The 20,210-nt window shown below is 39.2% G+C and overlaps 2 protein-coding genes across 2 annotated transcripts in view; both read right to left on the bottom strand.

The window, feature by feature from the left end:
* Positions 1-11,632, bottom strand: part of LOC118561491 (NACHT, LRR and PYD domains-containing protein 12-like) — a 117,395-nt gene extending 105,763 nt beyond the window's left edge. Inside the window, exons 1-4 of the mRNA XM_036133614.1 lie at positions 11,537-11,632; positions 5,440-5,552; positions 3,016-3,171; positions 866-1,021 (exon numbers count right to left, since the gene is read on the bottom strand). Coding sequence (XP_035989507.1) covers positions 866-1,021; positions 3,016-3,128 — 269 coding nt within the window. The 5' untranslated portion in view covers positions 3,129-3,171; positions 5,440-5,552; positions 11,537-11,632. The remainder of the gene's footprint in view (positions 1-865; positions 1,022-3,015; positions 3,172-5,439; positions 5,553-11,536) is intronic.
* The window catches only part of LOC105923771, a gene marked incomplete at its 3' end in the record, with an annotated part of 780,934 nt that overhangs the window by 457,776 nt on the left and 302,948 nt on the right, over positions 1-20,210 (bottom strand). The gene's annotated exons all lie outside the window — the stretch shown is intronic.

The raw sequence follows: 20,210 nt of genomic DNA, 5'->3' as shown, positions 1-20,210 counted from the left end.
GATGGATGGATAGATGTATGGATGGATGAATGGAAGTATGGATGGATGGATGGAAGTGTGGATGGATGGATGGAAGTATGAATGGCTGGATGGAAGTATGGATGGATGGATGGATGGATGAAAGTATGGATGGATGGATGGATGGATGGATGGATGGATGGATGGATGGATGGAAGTATGGATAGATGGATGGATGGATGGATGGATGGATGGATGGATGGATGAATGGATAGATGGATGGATGGATGGATGGATGGATGGATGGATGGATGGAAGGATGGATGGAAGTATGGATAAATGGATGGATGGATGGATGGATGGATGGATGGATGGATGGATGGATGGATGGAAGGATGGATGGATGGATGAATGGATAGATGGATGAATGGATGGATGAAAGTATGGATGGATGGATGAATGGATGGATGGATGGATGGATGGATGGATGGATGGATAGATGGATGGATGGATGGATGGATGGATAGATGGATGGATGGATGGATGGATGGATGGATGGATGGATGGATGGATGGATAGAGGGATGGATGGATAGATGGATGGATGAAAGTATGGATGGATGGATGGAAGGATGGATGGAAGTATGGATAGATGGATGGATGGATGGATCGATAGATGGGTGGATGGATGGATGGATGAATGGATGTTGTATCGTCATCCAAACAAATTGATGTATCATCATATCATAACAAAGCTGGGGATTTACATCCCTGATATCTATTCCCGCTTAGCTGTTCAAGTTCACGGGGGGGGGGGGGGGGGGGCCTGTCGTAGTCAATAGACGAGAGGCTGATAGCGTCTTATTTCTGTTTGTAACAGTTTTTATTTTGTTTGTAAGATGTCTTACCTTTGATCTGGGGGTCCAGGATGATTACTAAACCCTACAGGGATATCTTTGGACTCATCACTCTGCAGAGAAACACAGCTGGGTGCTGGAGACGTTGCTCTGTTCTCCTCCATGTTCCTCAAAACGTTCCTCTGTGTTTCCCAGCCTGAAGCCCAGCTGAGAGAGAAACAGACAGTTAACATGTGATTCAGTTCCAGTTTTCCCAGCTAGCTGCTCTCTGAACCATCCTGTAAAGCAGGAGGCTGATTACATCCTCTGGAAAACTCTGAGAAACATCTTCTCTTAGTTCCCCAGTTTATGGCTCACAAAAGCTACGTTTACATTGACATAAGGAATCAGAATAATGGACTGACTGGAATAGAAATGTGTGATTTAAACACAACAACTGGAACATTTTGGCTGGATTAACTCAGAATGAAATTTTATTCTGCATGATACGAGTAGTTTATGCTGACCATTAGTCTTAATAACGTTCATCTAAACACTTGTTGTCATCATGGCATGCAGATTTGGACAAACTGGGAGCAAACTGCTCTGTGTCTCTCATCCTGCAATGCTAGAAGACCTTCAGCATGTTACTGAAACTGTAGCTCTTTTAGGGAGTGCAGTAACGTTAAAACGTTAATGCACATTTTAACGTGCAGTAACGAAAATACAGAACAAACACACGTCCACGTTTGTTTGGGTATCACTGTTCATAAGATAAGATAAGATAGGCTTTATTGATCTCACAATGGAGAAATTCACTTGCCACATCGGCTCATACAAGAAGGTGCAGAGTAGGAAAGTTACATTCAGTTATATACAGTGAATCTTCATATATACAATGGATCAAAAGAATACCAAAAGAAAATAGGAATGGGCATATGATATCTTATTTACATTCATGGTGATATATATATATATAAACATATATACATACTTATATATATACATATATATCTAGCCATCCAATCATTATCTGTTAGGGGTGTAACAATACATGGATCCACAGTGAAACATATTGATTCAGTGATTAATGGTCCAACATGCAAAACAATAAATCTGCCAATATAATGAAAACACGTCTTTATTTTAAAATTCAGGTATGAAACTACAGTGAACAGCTGATGTATGATTATTATTTTAGGATTAAAAGAATGCTTTTTCAATTAAGCTCTTGATAGCTTTAAGAGCTTAGAAATGAAATGGTGAAATCATTTTGTGAGTTTTTATTAATGGAAATAATAGTGTTAGGCGGGCAGATGATATTGCATCATATCGATCGCATCAATCGGAAATGATAACAAACTGTTATATCGGCAAATCCCAAACCATGATCCTGGGCTTGAAAAGGGTAGAGTGCTCTCTCCGGGTCAGGGAGGATGTACTACCCCATGTGGAGGAGTTTAAGTATCTCAGGGTGTTTTTCACGAATGAGAGAAAGATGGAACGGGAGAGGGATAGGCAGATTGGTGCTGCATCTGCAGTGAATCAGGAACTGTACCAGTCTGTCATGGTGAAGGGAGAGCTGAGCCAAAAGGCAAAGCTCTTGATTTACCAGGCGATCTACGTTCCTACCCTCATCTATGGTCATGAGCTTTGGGTCGTGACCAAAATAACAAGATCACAGATACAAGCAGCCAAAATGAGTTTTCTCCGTAGTGTGTCTGGGCTCTCCCTTAGAGATAGGGTGAGGAGCTCAGTCATCCAGGGAGGACTCAGAGTAGAGCCGCTGCTCCTCCACGTCGAGAGGAGCCAGTTGAGGTGGCTCAGGAATCTGGTTAGGACGCCTCCCTGGTGAGGTGTTCTGGACATGTCCCCCCGGGAGGAGACCCAGAGGGAGACCCAGGACACGCTGGAGGGACTATGTCTCTCGGCTGGCCTGGGAACGCCTTGGCATTCCCCCGGAGGAGCTGGCCCAAGTGGCTGGAGAGAGGGACGTCTGGGCCTCCCTACTGAAGCTGCTACCCCCACAAGAAAATGAATGGGCAGATGGATGTCCTATTGTCATCCAAAAGAAAATTGATATATCGTCATATCATGACAAAGCTGGTGATTTACACCTCTATTATCACTGGGGGAGGGGGGTGCCCATCTCCAGCAGTCAATGGGCAAGAGGCTGATAGCGTCTGATTTTTGTTTATAACAGTTGTTAACGGCTGTCTTACCTTTGATCTGGGGGTCCAGGATGATTACTAAACCCTACAGGAAGATCTTTGGACAGGTCACTCTGCAGAGAAACACAGCTTGGTGCTGGAGACGTTGCTCTGTTCTCCTCCATGTTCCTCAAAACGGTCCTCTGTGTTTCCCAGCCTGAAGCCCAGCTGAGAGAGAAACAGACAGTTAACATGTCATTCAGTCCCAGTTTTCTCAGCTAGCTGCTCTCTGAACCATCCTGTAAAGCAGGAGGCTGATTACATCCTTTGGAAAATGCAGAGGTTCTCATGTTTCATCAGACCTGATGACCTCTAGTTACAATTTTTAACTAAAACAATCAGTGAACAGCTGCTGAAAGAGAGGACAGCATGAGAAAAACCATGTCTGCTGTGTTTCTTTCTTTTTTGAAACAAAATTGATTTGTTTTTGTTCTTAAAGTCATTAACAGCAAACAACTGGATGTTATAATATGACTAAAACTGGGTAGTTTCTCTGTGAAATAATTCTTTAACAGCTGGTATAATATTTTTTGTGGTTTTTCAAACAATGAAGAATTGACTTCATATTTACTAAATATATGAATTTTTCATTCATATATTTAGTTTCCATTCATATAACCCCCCCCCCCCCCCCCCCCCCGCCCCCCCAGCACCATTAGGGCTATGGCTTCATTTAAATAACGCCACCTTTTCTTCTACTTAAAATAAAAATATAGCCTCTGTGATTAATATAAAGTACATAAACACCTACATGACAATCTGTGTTATCTCTTTTTTAAAACGATGGGTAAACTATGCAGGCAAAAAGATAAATATATCAGTTATTTCAATAATTCACACCATCCCATCATTAATTGCATATGTTGAATATAGCCAATTAATGCTTTAGTTGAGTATCGTTAAACATAAGAAAACTTAACTTAACCTAACCTGATTGAACTGTATTTTCATACTTCAGCATGACCTGCTGCCAGTTCCTTGCCTTTTGTAATCAGTGCACCGCACCACCCCCGCTCTCCCTTTTGTGTTGAATGAGAGAAGTGTGAGAAAACAGCTTTAATTCTCTGTCAAATAACGCTCATATCACAAAAGTCCCCCTCACGACAAAAGTTCTCCTCAATGCGATCCATTGAGGGGACTTTTGTCGTGCTTGTGTTCAAGTCATGGTTGATCGGACGCTGTGTTTAGTTACCTGACTGATATCACCTGTTCTAAAACCAGAAACCAAAGGTATAACTACTCAGAGTAGCAGCTTTCTACTCAGGGTAGATCACCCATCTTTTCTGAAACGGGGCCCAGAACAAAGACGCACACCTGCCAAACTATAAAGTAGTCTGCCCCACCCATCAATCAGTGGTGCACTCTGATCAGCACTTGGCGCTTATAGAGCGAGAATGTTAAACAGAATCTCACCATAGTGGCAAAATGGTACAAAATAACATGGTTTATTATTATTATATTTACAGTTCAGCTTGTATTTTATTTACTGTACAGTATAGATTTGCTGTGCATGCTGAATCTAGATGCAGTGTGCGATTGTGCACACGCACAGCTTAGAGGGAACACTGGCGGTGGCGTAGTGGTTAGATAAGGGTGCCTGTGTCCTAGGCAGATGCAAGTTCCCAGGTGTGAATCCCACAGACTGCCACTCTTGGTCCCTAAGCAAGACTCTGTCCAGTGGCCGCCCATTGCTCCCTAATGGACGGGCTAAACTCAGAGAACACATTTCATTGAACCATATGTTGCAATGGCAAATAAAGATAATGATGATTAATATTATTTCTAGTAGCAGTTATATTAATAATTCAGACGTATTTAAGAAACTGTGTTTATTTTGCATTAAAATGTAACCTCGCCTTTGGGAACAAAAATACAAGGTATGGTATTCTGAAAGTTTAGTTAAAAAAAAGTTAAAAAGAATAGGTAATTTAGACATTCACAGTTTGAGATCAGGTGTTAATGATCTTTTCTACTCAAGTCAATCTCGGTCTATGTTTAGACTTTTAATAAGCATCTAAAACACATTTCAGATGTCAAAGAAGGTCAACTCTCACACTAAAGTAAATATGTAGCTCATTTAAACTAGACTACTGTGAAGTTATGCTTCATCCTCAACATGTCATTTTTCTCACCAGAATCTAATGATCCAAATTATTTATTAGGGACATCAGTGCTACCTCACTCCTGTTACCTGATAATATCTCATCCTCCCAGTTCAGAGCCATTACTGCTCTGTGACAACTGCCTGAGGTAGATCAGGTGGTAGGTGAACTTTAACCCCCCACATTACATCTAATAATGAGGAATATGTTTAGATAACCAACTGAAATGAGAATTTGAAAGGGGTCATTATTGAGACCCAGAAAACTAATTTGTACAGGTACTTTAAACATCAGATACATGAATTTTACTGAAAACAGAAACAGTGATTTTTACCTTGTGGGATGAGTTATTTATTAGAATCCTTCTCCATTAGTGGTGAAGTAATGTCCTTTATATTTCTGAAGAGAATATGTAACACTCAGTTCCCCTCGGCTCTTTGAACTGTCCTGTGAAGCAGAAATCTGGTTAACTTCATGTGTGTTGGAGAGCAGACATGAACACAAAGAGCCTGGAAGTTCAGTGTAAACCAGTGAACATCATACTATTCTACAATACAAACGCAGAGACATTGAGACGTTAGTGAATTCAGCGATTTTTCAGAAATGTAAGTGAAAAACACCCAAGTCCCTTTTTGAAAAACTGTGCATGCGCAAAACCATCTGCTCCTCAGAGGGATATTGTGGAAAAAAAAAACCTCCCAAATACACTCTGTTCTTATTTTTTTCTGCTGCCTTCCTCCTCCAATCAAAAACTTGTAAGAGAGCTGAGCGGCGCTGAAATAAGCAGCTAACATAATTTAAAAAAGGAAAGTCTTCTTATAACTTTGAATTAGTTGTTTATAAATCCATATGTGCAGGTACACCCACTGGAAGATGCCATGTGCCCTCTCTACTTCTGAGTTTAGTATCCTAAAGGGGACAAATGTGTCAGCTTTATGCATTTTACCTGTCTGTCTTCTATATGTAGACGGGCTGTTGGTGGAGAATTAGAAAACAAGCTAAGACAACCATAAATCATTCTATTTGCCGTTTTCTGTATAATGGACCATCCATGCTCTTTGGCCAGCGGGAGGGAACACAAACTAAAGAAGAAAAGAAAAAGAAGTAATTACCAAGGAAAAAAACTAAAGTCTAAATCGGCACAGCTATTATGACCAGGTGGAGATAATTCATGAATGAGCGGGATTTAAGAAGGATGCAGAGGTTGCAGACTTTCTGTCTCTCTCTGTGTTTATGTGTGTACAAAGAAAACCAGAGAGATATTAGCCTGTCTGCAGTGCAGCCGCAAGACTGGGTCTCTATATAAATAGTGATTTGCAAAGGTTTTCATACCCCATGAACTTTTCCACATATTGTCATTTTACAACCACACACATGAACACAAAGTGTTTCACAAAATAGTATAGAAACAACAGCAAACAAGAGGATGCATAATTAGTGGTAGCAAGCAAATACACCGACTGATAAAATACATGCAGCATCTCCCTACAGACATCAAAGGACCATAGCTGCCTCAGAAAGAATAGCCGGTTCTGTCCCTTCTTGTAGATCACATCCATATTTGCCGACCAGTCCACTTTCTTGTTCAGGTGCATACCTAAGTATTTATAGGCCAGCTCCCTCTCAATTCTACCTTTGTAGATAATAAGGCTGTAATTTGTTGAAAAATTATAGCCAAGGTAATATACATAAAAACAATTAGAACTGACTGATAGAAGAGCAAGAACATAAAATTCTAATTAAAGAAAGACCAAGGGACACATGAGGAAATACAAAATTAATAATAGGTAGGCAAAGTCATAACAGTATGAGAAGAAGCCTCCACATAATACATAGCATTACAAAATCTAACATAAAAGCAATCTATCAAAAACCCAGTGTAATATTCCGATTATAGTTCTGGTTTATGTTTTTGTTTTTCTCCTGTCTTTGATTATTTTGCTGTTTTGATTTGTGTCTTGTCTGGATCCTCGTTTTGTTGGTGTAATGTTTTGGTTTACCGTGTTATCACTTTTAGTCTTAGCCTGTTCTTCTGTCTTTAGTTTGTTCTGCTTAGGTTTATTTTTATTCTTAGATTTGTCCTGTTTGCTCCCTTAATTATTTCCACCTGGTTTTGGTTAATTAGTCCCTCCCTGCTACTGTGTCTGCCCGCCTATTTAAACCCCTCTTAGTTTTCTGTTTGTTGCCGGGACTTCACAATCACCTCTCTCGTTTGCTGGTAAGAGCCCTCCTGTGTTTTGTTTAGCCTGACCTGTTCTTTGTTTTTTGAGTCTGCCTTGCCGTGTGATGTCTGAATATCCACCAGCCTGGATCCAGTTTGTTTGCCTGTTTTTCCCTCACCATTCCTTAAATAAACTCCACAAAAGGATTACGACTGCGTCTGGTTGAACACTGGGTTCATCTCTACACAAAACATTACACCCAGAGTAAGAATAAAAGTGAATGGTTCAGTAACGGAGTGTTGTTGCCTGAGCCCCACACATCAAACCGCTGGTCCAGGCAATATGTCAGTGTGTTGACCTGAAGGGTGTCAGTATAGGTGGGAGATAGAAAAAGATTGGATTGTTCACTGATGATGTCTTGTTGTAACTTGAAGATATTAATGCACATAAATAGATGAGGATTTTGAGCCAGGTATGCTTGACTCAACATTGGATCTACAACAGCCTTTTGTACTGTAGTGACAAATCCTGAGATAAAGAGTTTTCAAGAATTGAAGACTAAATTTGGACTTTGTAATCAAGACTTATTTAGATAATTGCAGCTCAGAGAATATTATAATAAAGAAATAAAATGTGATAGGGGTAGTGAACCTAATGTAGTTTTGAAAGTATTGTTGGCAGCATATGACTCAAAAATGCAAAAACTGATTTCTAAATCCTATGTTAGCCTAATGATTAGCCAAAAACATTCTACTGTGTATGTTAAAGACAAATGGGAAAAGGAGATTACACAGAATTCTACCTGTTCACTAGGGTGGAGAGAACTAAATAGGAAAAATCTTATGCCTAAAATTTAAACATTTGGCCTTACATAAAATTTTAAGATATTCTATACACATGACATCTACAACCTTATACTTGGGCAATATCACTAAGATGGTCAAATTGAATGATCTTAAAATACATTTGACAGCAGCAAAAAAAAAAAAGCAATAACAGGAAATTGCTTAAGCTCAAACCACCAACCTAAATCAATGGGTTGGTATTGTACAATAAATATTTATGATGGAAAAAATTACTTTTACTCTAAAACTCAAGGGCAAGTGGGACAAATGGATTACCTACAAAGAATCACTGATGGACACTGAGTAGATCTATTTATGCTAATTTAATATTTCCCACCCCCTTCTGTACATAATGTCCTTGTTGTAGGGCATTGGCCTTGAGTGTGCTTTTTGTATTGAACCAAAATTTCTGAAAACGTACATGTTAAAAAAAAATGAATCCACTGTAGAACCTTTACTGTCCACTATAGTGAATATGGCTCTTAACAATTATCAGAATAGAGGTCTTCTTTCCAAATGTTACAATATTTTATTGGCAGCTTCCAAAGAAAGTAGCTCATCATATTTGCAAGCCTGGAGATTTGATATGAAGACTGACATCTCCATTGAGGACTGGAATAATTCCTGTTTATTAGCCCTAAGACAGTCAATATGAGGTTCAGATTACTGCAGTACAAGTGGTTATTTATTGTTTTCCGAAGTTTGAAAACAAGTCCAGTTGTTTTGTTTTTTACTTTTTTTGGAATGACCATGACCTGGATGACTGAGAATCTTCACCAGCACAGGTGATTATTTAGGACATACGTACATCACACCAGTAAAACTCCATTATTTCAACCCCAATATTCCTGATGACTAAAAAATATATAAAATGTGGAAAAGAAAAGGCCACACTTCATCACTGTATGTGGTAGTGTGAAGAGCTGCAATTTGTTTGGAAACAAATACCATAATTTTAGATTTAACTAAAATTACCATTGATGATAAATAGTGTTTACTACATATACTATATGTTTCCCTTATATAGGAATTTTTTTGACCAATCTGTATAATCTGATTGATTTTGACTTTGTAAAGTGCCTTGAGATGACATGAGACGAAAAACCACCTTCTTTAATATTTCCTAACACGTGTATGTGTAATCATGGCATTTCAATGAAGGTAAGGTTTTTTTAAAGTATTATTTAAATTCTTTGGTGTTACTATAACTATTTACAAGCTGCAATCCTGACTGACTTTACATTTTGGGCACACAGAAGTCAAAGCAACAATACCCTAAACTATTAAATACAGGAGAAAGAGACAAAAAGTGACCAGAGGGGAGAGCTCTGAACCTGCAGCCTCTGAGTCTACCTGGTCAGAGAGCAGACATGGATAAAACTGAACCCAGTTCTTCTAAGATGTTATGATCAGGTATTACAACTTTCAGTAATCTCACCATAGCATTAAGTACCGGTCAAACTGTTTAAGAATTGTTTGTTAGCTTCACTTTGCACTTTATGTTCATAGGGATTATTGTCCAACTCAATAAGCTCTTGAAACAGAATATTCTGATTAATAAGCAACAGTTAAATTATTGTTTTAAATAGTCCTTTACAAACATCTTTATCTACAGGGTTTTTTGTTGCTTGCGGTTAATGCAGAGAAAGATCAAAATTAAATTGTAATTATGGTGAAAGTAAACCACAATTTTGATTATTTGATGGAACTCATTCCATGGAGATTATATCAACAGTCTCGTCATGATTCAGGTGACCAAGTCCTCCACTGACACCAAGCGATAGATTCTAATGACCCAGAACAGTGATGGGTGGCTCATTGATTTGTCTGACTTTGACTTGCATCTGACAAACCCACAAACTGCAGGTTGCTCTAGTGTGAGCCACCAGAACCGACAAAGACTCCTGGATAGGTGTAGAAATGTTTTCATAAAGTCTGAGCCAAAGTCCAGCTGCCTTGGATTTAAGTCTGTTTGCTGAAACCTAAGAATACACAGAATACTCAGAGTACTAATGATCAGCTGTCAGGTGGATGGTCCTTTTTTCATGTGAGCAACCAGTTTTGTCCCAGTTAAACTTGTTGATCCACTATGTGAAGACACTCCTTATAAACTGAGTTTACCTTCAACTCCTCAGACTGAAAGAGTCTCATAGAGAACAGACGAAACATTTTAACAAAGAAGAACCCGTCCAGAGGACCTGATCAATCTTTTTCTAACTTTATTATTAAGGTGCAGCAGGACTTGATTGCTCTGTGTTTAAGAATAAATGTTTCAGGTTTATCAGCAATGAGCAGAAATGAAGATGTCTCTAAATATCTCAAAAGCTGTCATAATCTTCTTCAGTAACAACTTACAATTTTTTTTTAATCAATCATAAACTTGGTCTCTTCGTGCCTTCGCTTTAAATACTAAGAATTAGAACCAAGTAAAATTATTGTAAAACTTTTGTTTGATTAACAATAACTTTAACTCAATTAAAACTCGGCCAAGGCAGAGAACTGATACATGTTCTATATTAATTTATCAAATAACGTTTACCTTTGGTCAATATTTACTGTTTACTTTTTTCTTGTATTATTTTCTTTTTCTGAATCACTAATAATTTTGTGTTTTCCACTGTCACATCCAAATTTCCCCACTGTGGGACATTAAAGGAATTCTTGTTCTTATTTGTTGAATTCAAAGTTACTTGGAGATGAAGCAGGTGTTTCATGAAAATTAAACTGTTTTGGGGTAAAGTCCCCACAGACCCTAAAAAAACTCCTTGGTTAATCAAAGTTATTTCATGTTTTAACAAGCATATAATAATTTTCATATAGGACCAAGTTGGTATGGATAACTTCTTCCCTTTATATCTGAAATTATTTTAAAACATTTTCTGTTTATTCAGGTTATATTTGTCTCACATGAAAATTAGTTAGATGAGCTGAAATATTTTATTGTCACAAAAAGCACATCAGGAAGAAATGTTCTTTTCTTTTGGTATAACAAGAGCCGTGTGATTAACAGGAACATCTAAACGCACCATGACCTCAGAGTTTAGGAATCATTGAATCAAAGTCAGTTCCTGTTCTCACACAGAGCGCTGATAAACAGAAGTTTTATGGTCGGCTGCCGTTGGAACCAGTCAGAACAGAACCCGGTGCTGCCCCAGCAACCTTTGCTTTAGCAGAGATCTGAGTATCATTGCTCCTCCACAGAGCCAGAAACTATCGTTAGAAAAACATTTATTGCTGCTGACATCAAACACTGTAAACATCGATACACATGCTGGTATAAAAAGTAGCCCAGATCTTTGTTAACCCTAAAAAGTAACAAAAATCTGGATGTTAACAGAAGACCACACAGAGCTCTGATTCTTTATCTTCATGTAGAGAAAAACTCACTAAGCAACAGCAAAGTTGGAAGAAAATGGGATTTTACCTTCAATTCTGATAAAAACTTGTTTTAGGACATTGTTCCCCTGAGACAAAAGTAAGTCTGAGCTTCTGTTTACTTTCTCTTCCTGCTTCAGTGTAACATGAGAACCAGGAAGAGTTCAGACCCCTCCTGTCCTCATTTACAGGAAGTCAGCTGAGTTTCTCTCCCATAGACATCATAAACGTAGACGCCTTCGTTGGGCGGGTTCTGCCTATGCTGCAGATGAGTCAGAGCGTTCGCCATGTTGAATGTGGCAAATCTGTTGTTGGACTCAGACACTTTAACAGTATTAGAGGGGCTTTAATCACAGAATATACTTTATATTTGTAATAGTTTTATTTTTGTAATATTACAAGTTTACTTTTGAATCCCTTTGGCTTCATTCTCCTGACTTTATTCTCGTAATGAATAAAAATAATTAAAAGAATATAATCTGCTGTGCTATAATACTGCTGTGTTACTAGTCTGTTAGATGGAGTCATTAAGGTGGTTCAGCTCACTGGCTGATAACAGCCTGACTGACTTCAAAACAAATAGCAGATGGTTCTAAAACCTGCAGAGGTTCTATCAGATCGGTTCTGGTTCTATATGGATCTCCTCAGGAGAACCTTGACTGCTCATTTTATAATAAATATGTTAGCTAAAGGTTAGCGGGCAGCTGCCATGTGGAATAAAAAGACAAAGATGCAGGAAGGTTTGGTTTAATATGTGTGTTAATCAGCTGATAGGACCATTTGGACCAGAACCTTTAGCTTTCAGAACCAGAACAAAGCAAATGAAAGCACTAAACCCTGTTGATAATGATGGAAATATGTTGCAGTTGTTTATTGTCCTAAAACCTTAATACCATCCGACCAGAACCATGTATTGATTTGGCTAAAGGAGCAGAACCATTCATGTTGCCCGAGCCACCAGACCTGAACGCTGGATTGTCAATGGGAAACTTATCAGGATTAAAGGCGTATGAACCGGGGGAGATGTGTCCCCCCCCTCCCCACCCCACCCCCAGAGCTGAGCCAAAAGGCAAAGCTCTCGATTTACCGGTCTATTTACGTTCCTACCCTCATCTATGGTCACGAGCTTTGGGACATAACCGAAAGAACGAGATCCCGGATAAAAGTGGCTGAAATAAGTTTTGTCCGTAGTGTGTCTGGGCTCTCCCTTAAGCCGGGCGTACACTGTACGAGTTTTTCCCCTTTTCGGGCCGATTCTTCAGTCGTGCGAGCATTTTTTGAATCGGCCCGAATTTCAGCTTGATCGTACAGGGGGGATCAGGAATCGGACGGTCGGTGAAAATCAAACATTCAGTCGGCCGTCGTGAGGTTTTCGTGAGCGCATCCTGCTGTTCAAGCAGAGCTACGACAGTTTACGAGCCGTTTTTCCCCCAACCTCGCGCAGTGCGCACGTGCAAACAAGTAGATCTGACTGACTATCGTGGCATTGTTGATAAACAAAGAGGAAAAGGCTGGGGTGTAAATGTGCACGGCCGCCAGCTTACCTCAAGTTCTTTCTGTAAAACTGACAGACCGTAGTAGTCACGTTTGCTCAGCCATGTCTTTGTCCAAATACGTCGTCGCCTTTTCTTTTTAGGGCTTTCTGCACTCAAAATTGCACATATTGCCAAAGCAGCGCGTTTCTCTCCGGTAATGTTTACAGTAGCCATCGACACTTCCGTCTTCTTCTTCTTCTTCCTCTTTATCTTCTTCTTCTTCGTCATCTTCGTCTTCTTCTATCTACGTTCGGACGTACAGTATGAGAACTCCGGTCGCGTCCGAGCGTTGCGCCGTACACAGATGGTGAGCGGTGAACTTTTAAACCCCGCGGTTCCGTCGCACAGTTTGAGATGTATATAAGTACCACGACTGAAAAACTTGTACAGTGTATGCCCGGCTTTAGAGATAGGGTGAGGAGCTCAGTCATCCGGGGAGGACTCAGAGTAGAGCCACTGCTCCTCCATGTCGAGAGGAGCCAGTTGAGGTGGCTCGGGCATCTGGTCAGGATGCCTCCTGGACGCCTCCTTGGTGAGGTGTTCCGGGCACGTCCCACCGGGAGGAGGCCCAGGGGAAGACCCAGGACACGCTGGAGGGACTATGTCTCCCGGCTGGGAACGCCTTGGGATTCCTCCTGAGGAGAAGGCCCAAGTGGCTGGAGAGAGGGACGTCTGGGCCTCCCTACTGAAGCTGCTACCCCCACGACCCGACAAGCGGAAGAAGATGGATGGATGGATGGATGGATGGATGGATGGATGGATGGATGGATGGAAAATATTTTCTCAGTCCAAACTGCTCTTCAAGACATTCCTAACTGAGTTAGAAATATACTTTGAATCTTTCCAATATGTAACTTAACAACAAGCCAACATCACATGTCAGGTTGCATATTATTGTTTTAAAAATGTATTAATAGAAAACAGTTAATCAACAATTAAGGTTTATTTGTATTTAAGCTTTTTGTCATTTGTTTTGTTGGGTGTTGTTGTTGGGTGTTGGTGGTTCTTTTTGGTTACACTGCTGGCTACAAAAAAAAAAAAAAAAAAAAAAAGAAGCTTGTACAGATGTCTCTTCTTGATTTGTTTTTTGACTGCGTACCTCCATTACCAATATTTACCTAAAGTGATTTGTTTCACTCTTAAAAAGTCTGTTAAAAAAGCAACATGTCTTAAAACAAAACTCATCATTTCTTCTGACAAAATTTGTACATATCTTTGATCGTTATTGCTTTGGCTTTTAGAGAAAAACTGAGACGTGTTGTAGGTTTTAAACCGATGCCTCTGCAACTAAACAGTTTCAGGAGTCACAATCTGTCATTTCAGGAATGTAACTAAATAAAGTCTGTTCCCAGATTTATTTTTAGTAAATAACCTGTAATCACTTTTTGGCAAGTGAAATTGTTTTATTTTGTTTATTTGGTGGATTTTTCAGTGTGGGAGGGGTTATGTTCAGCAGGATGTATAAAATATAAACCCTCTAAATGAAAAAAAACAAGCCATTTTAAGCAGAATTTACATTTCAATATTCATATAAAGCCATAATCTCTTTTTGGCAAGTTGTCCTATTTTATCTATTTGGTGAATTTATGCAGGGTTGGAAGTTCAGATCAATTATAATCCTTCCTTGAACCTTTGCACTGTGCACATTAATGTACTTAAATTATTCAAAATAAATAAATAATATCACTGTAAAAACAAAATACAACAAAACGTTTTCTTTTTAATAATTTATTCAGTTACATCCATCACAGTACAGTTACGTGACAGAATGGTTCTAACTCTAAGCAAGCTCAGTGCAGATAAATCGACAAAAGTTTATTTTTATTGTTCCGTTTAGAATGTAATTTTGCTAATATTTATCAGAGCAAACACGTGAAACTGACACTTAGGACGTGCTCGCTCCCGCGGTAAACTCTTCCTGCTGCTCCGCGGAGACGCGCAGGACGTCGATCGGATCGTCAGTTCCTCATTACGTTTTCATACCAATTGAGCGTAAGCAGATCACAATATTCAGATTGGCGTTTTTATAAAACGCATTTATATTCCAATTACTTTTGTCCAACGTATCTATATTGTAACTTATCTTTGGGGGATTCAGAGTGGGTTGAGACTCAGAAGTTAGAGGACAAACGTGTCACAAAGTTGTAAAGAACCCGTTTAACTGCCAGTCTAGCTACATACATTCATTTTTGATCAATAAAACATGTTTTATCCCCCAGTATTTTATTCATTCATACACCATTGATCAGCATGTTTATTTCTAGGGGAACGGGAGGAATGTCAGTCATCTTTGTGACGTCAGAGCATATTTAGACCGGTTCGCGCTTACAGAAAATGTTTCAACAAAACAAGTTGGTTCTGACTGAGAGGGAAGGGTTCGGTCTGTTCTCTCTTTCACGACCCGAAAACACATAAAAAAAGTTTTAAAACAGAATCGCAACCGTTTAAAGAGCCATTACTCACCCGACACACCGTCACCACAGATGACAAAATGAAGTCCTGATGGGAAACCGGTACTGAAGGACTTTCAGTTTCATTTCTCACCTGGGTGGAGCTAAATTATATGGAGGACCAAATCTTCCAGATCTAAAAATAAATACAGAAATAAATAAATGCTCAATAAATAAATAAGCATACAATTAATTGCCACCAAATTAATAAATGTTGGTAGAAATTAAATTATACAGTGAGACATAAATGTATATATCCCTTTTAATTAGCTTATTCTTTTATTCGCCTTTGTAATAATTACCTTATTTATTTATTGTGCGTTATAATCTTCAACTTTATTTATTAATTACTTATTTTTAAGTATTTATTTTTGTGCATGTTATAATATTTTTGTCTGTTTTATTCTTAATTTGTATTTTTTTACCCTATATATTTCTGTGATGCTATTTATTTCTGCCTGTCGTTTTTACATTTCTGCCTGTCCTTTTTACATTTCTGTATGCATTTCTGCCTCATTATGCAAATGAGGAGGGGCTGTGTCTTAAGGGCTCAACTTCTTCCCATTGGTTGGTTAGCATTTTACTGCGTTGGTCAAATCTACATGGCTTTTCCCCGCACTAAAGCTTAAAAGACAATTTCTAACAGTTTCTTCACAGTTTTGGTCATAATAAAGGGAAAAATCAATACAAAGTAAATAATTCTGCTCAGACTCTTTAAATCAGTAAAATCATGTAGGGTAGCAGCCGTCCAGCTGCAGACCCACTGAATGGTTTTCTTTCCTCACCATCTCCAGTGTTAGAAGACCGGCCAAGTTGGTTTCTGCAGCGCAGCGCCAAACTGTGTCCTTGCACCAGTGGAGATTATTTCCTGTTGTCCTGCTCAGGATTTAGATATCAGTTGCTTTTATTGATGATCAGCATTCTCAATAAATCACCTGGATAACAATGACAGGTGAACAGCGATGTTCAGAGAGAAGCCATTTATTTCACTAATAACACACTTTACCGCTGATGAACACAGAGAAATACCTTTCCACTCCTTTCTGTGGAAAAAGGAGCTCCTTCATATTCCTGAGCTCTGCACTTTGTTACAGAATTTGCATTTTAAAGAGATTTTTATAAGTTACCTTTGGACTTATTGTGATGATTAAAAGGCTCCAGGTGAACATTACTATATGAAAACAATGAGCATGTTTCATGTTTTGAGGCAATTTCCTGACCCACATGCAGAATGACACAGAGAGCAGTTAAAGTGAAGAAGGTTTATTTCCAAAGATTCAGTAAAGGAGTCAAATCCACCAAGGTGAGCTCAGCATTTCCAGAATGCGCTTCGGGTTGGTCTACAGAGGAGAGAGATGAGTTAAGAGTCGGTAAGGGGGCAGAAAATGACAGGAGGAGAGGACTGACTCTGCTGTAGTTGGTAAGAGCGGGGAGGGAGTTAGGATTCAGTGTTGGTGGAGAGGGAATGCTCCAGGGTCCCAGAGAACCACAGTCACTTCCGCTAAGGTTGCTTTCTTGGGGGTGAGCAACAGGCTGGAGAGCGGGCAGACAGGTAAAGGAGACTGAGGACACCACAAAGCTGCAACGGCAGCACACAAGTCTTCTTTGAGAGCAACCTGAAGGTAAGCAGCGATCATCACAAAGAGTCTGAAACACAGGAAGGAACAATCCTGAGACCAAGATCAGAAATGCAGAAATTCCCCCAGAAAAGCCACTAAGACTGGAGAAGTGTCTGGGAACACCATCATAGGTAATCATCCGGCGAAGAGTGATGATCCTGCAGCTCCTTTTAAGCCCCAGTCAGCCTGATCAGGAGATTTGCTCCAGGTGTGCAGGATCCAGAGCTGACGGGACTCTCCAGCAGAGATCTTCTCTGAAACAGGAACTCTCACTCGCACAAGGAACCAAACACAGCAGAATCCTAACAGCACGTGTGCCTTTACAGTAAAGCTGCCTACTGATAGAGTGCAAGGTGATGAAACATCCTACTGCCCTCCACACACACCTTCAAAATCAATCCGGCGCCACTGATATTAGGAGGATTGTGAAAATCTGCAGTGACTTTTTTAGGCCAGCTGTGCAGCTGTAGAGTTTCCTTTTGTACATGTGAAGCCGAGGCTTGGTCCTAGTTAAAGTCTGGGCTTTGGCCCGCCACAGCGGAGAAGCCTCAGCCTTTTCAGTCGCTCTTCTCCAGCTGTTTCATCATTTCTCTGCAGAGCGCCAGGTCTCTGTTGGGGGATTTAGCAACACGTTAAGGTGGAAGAACAATTTGACTCTCATGGAGGTGATGGAAAAAAGTCATTTACAACCAAACATCTCAACAATATCAGGAATTATTAATTCTGTGTCTGGTATATAAAATATGTCTGTGAATTACTGTCAATGTTGACTTATCCAATTGATTAGATGGATAATATTAGTAGTTTATTAAATAATGAGTACTGAGTTATTTTCAGGTACATCTGAAATAATTAGAATATCATGAAAAAGTCTAATATTAACACTCATTATAGAAAATGAAACTCATATATTATATAGATTTATTCCACTTCAGTGCAAACGTTCCTTCCATCAGAACAGAGGACTTCAGACACTGAGCAACAGTCCAGCTGTTTCTCTCCTCAGTGCAGCTCAGACGTTTGTAGCCCATGTGGAGGATCCGTCTGTGTGTGGCGGCTCCTGATGCACCGACTCCAGCCTCAGTCCACTCCTTATGAAGCTCCCAGATTCTTGGATGGATTCTGCCTCAATCCTCTCAAGGCTGCGGTTCTCCCTGCTGCTGCACCTTTTCATACCACACTTCTTCCTTCCACTCAACTTTCTAGGAATCCTTGGATCCAGAACTGTGTGAAGCAGCAGCTTCTTCAGCAATGACCTTTTGTGTCTTGCCCTCCTTGTGGGGGGTGTCAGTGAGCGTCTTCTGGACCTCTGTCCAGTCAGCAGTCTTCCCCATGATGGTGTCGCCTACTGACCCAGACTGAGAGCATTTAGAGGCTCAGGAAACCGCTGCAGGTGTTTGGAGTTAATCAGCTGATTAGGGTGGGACACCAGGAGTTTTCATTATTTAATGCTTTTACAGTATTCTAATTTTCTGAATCTGAATTTTGGGTTTTCATTCTTTGTAAACAAGAATTATAAAAATTACAAGAACTAAAGGCTTGAAATATTTCAATGTGTGTAACAAATCTATGAATTTCACTTTCTGGAATAAGTGACAGATAAAATAGAACTGTATCACAATATTCAACTTTTGTTAAATAAAGTTGTAAATTTCTGTACAATTTGAATTATTCATATATATTCATGGATTCTTAAAAATTAAGTATTTTTAGTAAGAAAACTATTCAAGGATTTTTTTAATTAAATATATTTAGTAAGAAAACTTAAAATTTCACATGTAGTTGAAATTAGATGGTTAATATTAAAAATACAAAAATATGTGGACTAACTGGGGGAAACTGAAGTCATGTTACAATGATGGACATTTTAAAGTATTTTCACATCAGACAATAACAGATGGAGGGTTATTTAATAAACATTAAATAACTTAAAAACCTGCGTAATGGCCCAACACTAAATCAAGCTTTTTAAATCCTCCTGCTGTTTTTACCAGAGGTTAACGTGCTCTACAGAGCCCTGGTGGAGAATCCATTTCCCAGTTTGGTCACTACTACTCCTGACCAAGAACCTTAGCGGCTCTTTGGGACCAATGTGATGATGGGACAGCAGGCCCAGCAGGTCCAAAGGTTGGACATCATGATAGAAACTGCAGAGCAGATTTCTTAGAAAGGATTTCTATTAAAGACTCATGCAAGGCTCATGTTGAATATTCTCTTAGATGGCGTCCAAGTTCTTTATTATCTCATTAGAAAATGTGCTGACACATCAGAAATTCATCAGTGATTGTTGCTGTTTCTGTTTCAGACTGATGGCACCATGATGGTGACAATGGATGCCAACTTTGGCCTTGTGAGAAAAAGGAGCTCTGGAAGAAGTGTGACAGAGGCCTTGATGGTAGCAGCATGTTTGTGAGGATGATGAAGATGGAGAAGAAGATCTCCTGTCACATCCTGATGGCTCCAAACCAACTGAAGGGAGAAAATATTGTCATATTTCTCCTGTCATTCCTGTGTCATCAGTCCTCATTGCCTCTAAATCAGGGGTGTCAAACTCATTTTGGTTGAGGGGCCGCATTCAGCTTAATCTGATCTCAAGAGGGCCACACAAGTAAACTCATTGGAAGATTAAATAGAACTAATAAATGTGGACTTGTTGTTGATTTTTATATTAAATTAATTTCGCTTTTACACAATATATTATGAATAACCTCGGCGTTTTTAAGAAAAGTATGTGCAATTTCAACAATACTTTTACTCAGTTAAACATTTACTTAAGTGCATTAGCCATAAGAACTGATCACAGTGATTATACAATGTTGAAAAACATTTATTCACATTTTTTTGGAACTTAAAAACACTGTCCTACATGACAAAATATATCAAACAGATAAAAATTAAGAAATTATTTAAATTTTTCCACACCTGAAGCTTAATCTGCTAATTAAAACACAACGCCCCTCGTGGACAATATAGGAACTGCATATTTTCAATTAAACAAAATACATGTTTTTTTTTTTTCAATAATTGTTTTATCATTCTCTTCCTTTTATCTTGTCCACTTGTGAAAGTCAAATCTGATGAGCTCTTTGTGGCATCTTATTGCCACATTGCCAGACAGG

Source organism: Fundulus heteroclitus, unplaced genomic scaffold (genome assembly GCF_011125445.2).
Source record: "Fundulus heteroclitus isolate FHET01 unplaced genomic scaffold, MU-UCD_Fhet_4.1 scaffold_65, whole genome shotgun sequence".
NCBI classification, from domain to species: domain Eukaryota; kingdom Metazoa; phylum Chordata; class Actinopteri; order Cyprinodontiformes; family Fundulidae; genus Fundulus; species Fundulus heteroclitus.
This window is presented reverse-complemented; position numbering and strand designations above follow the sequence as displayed.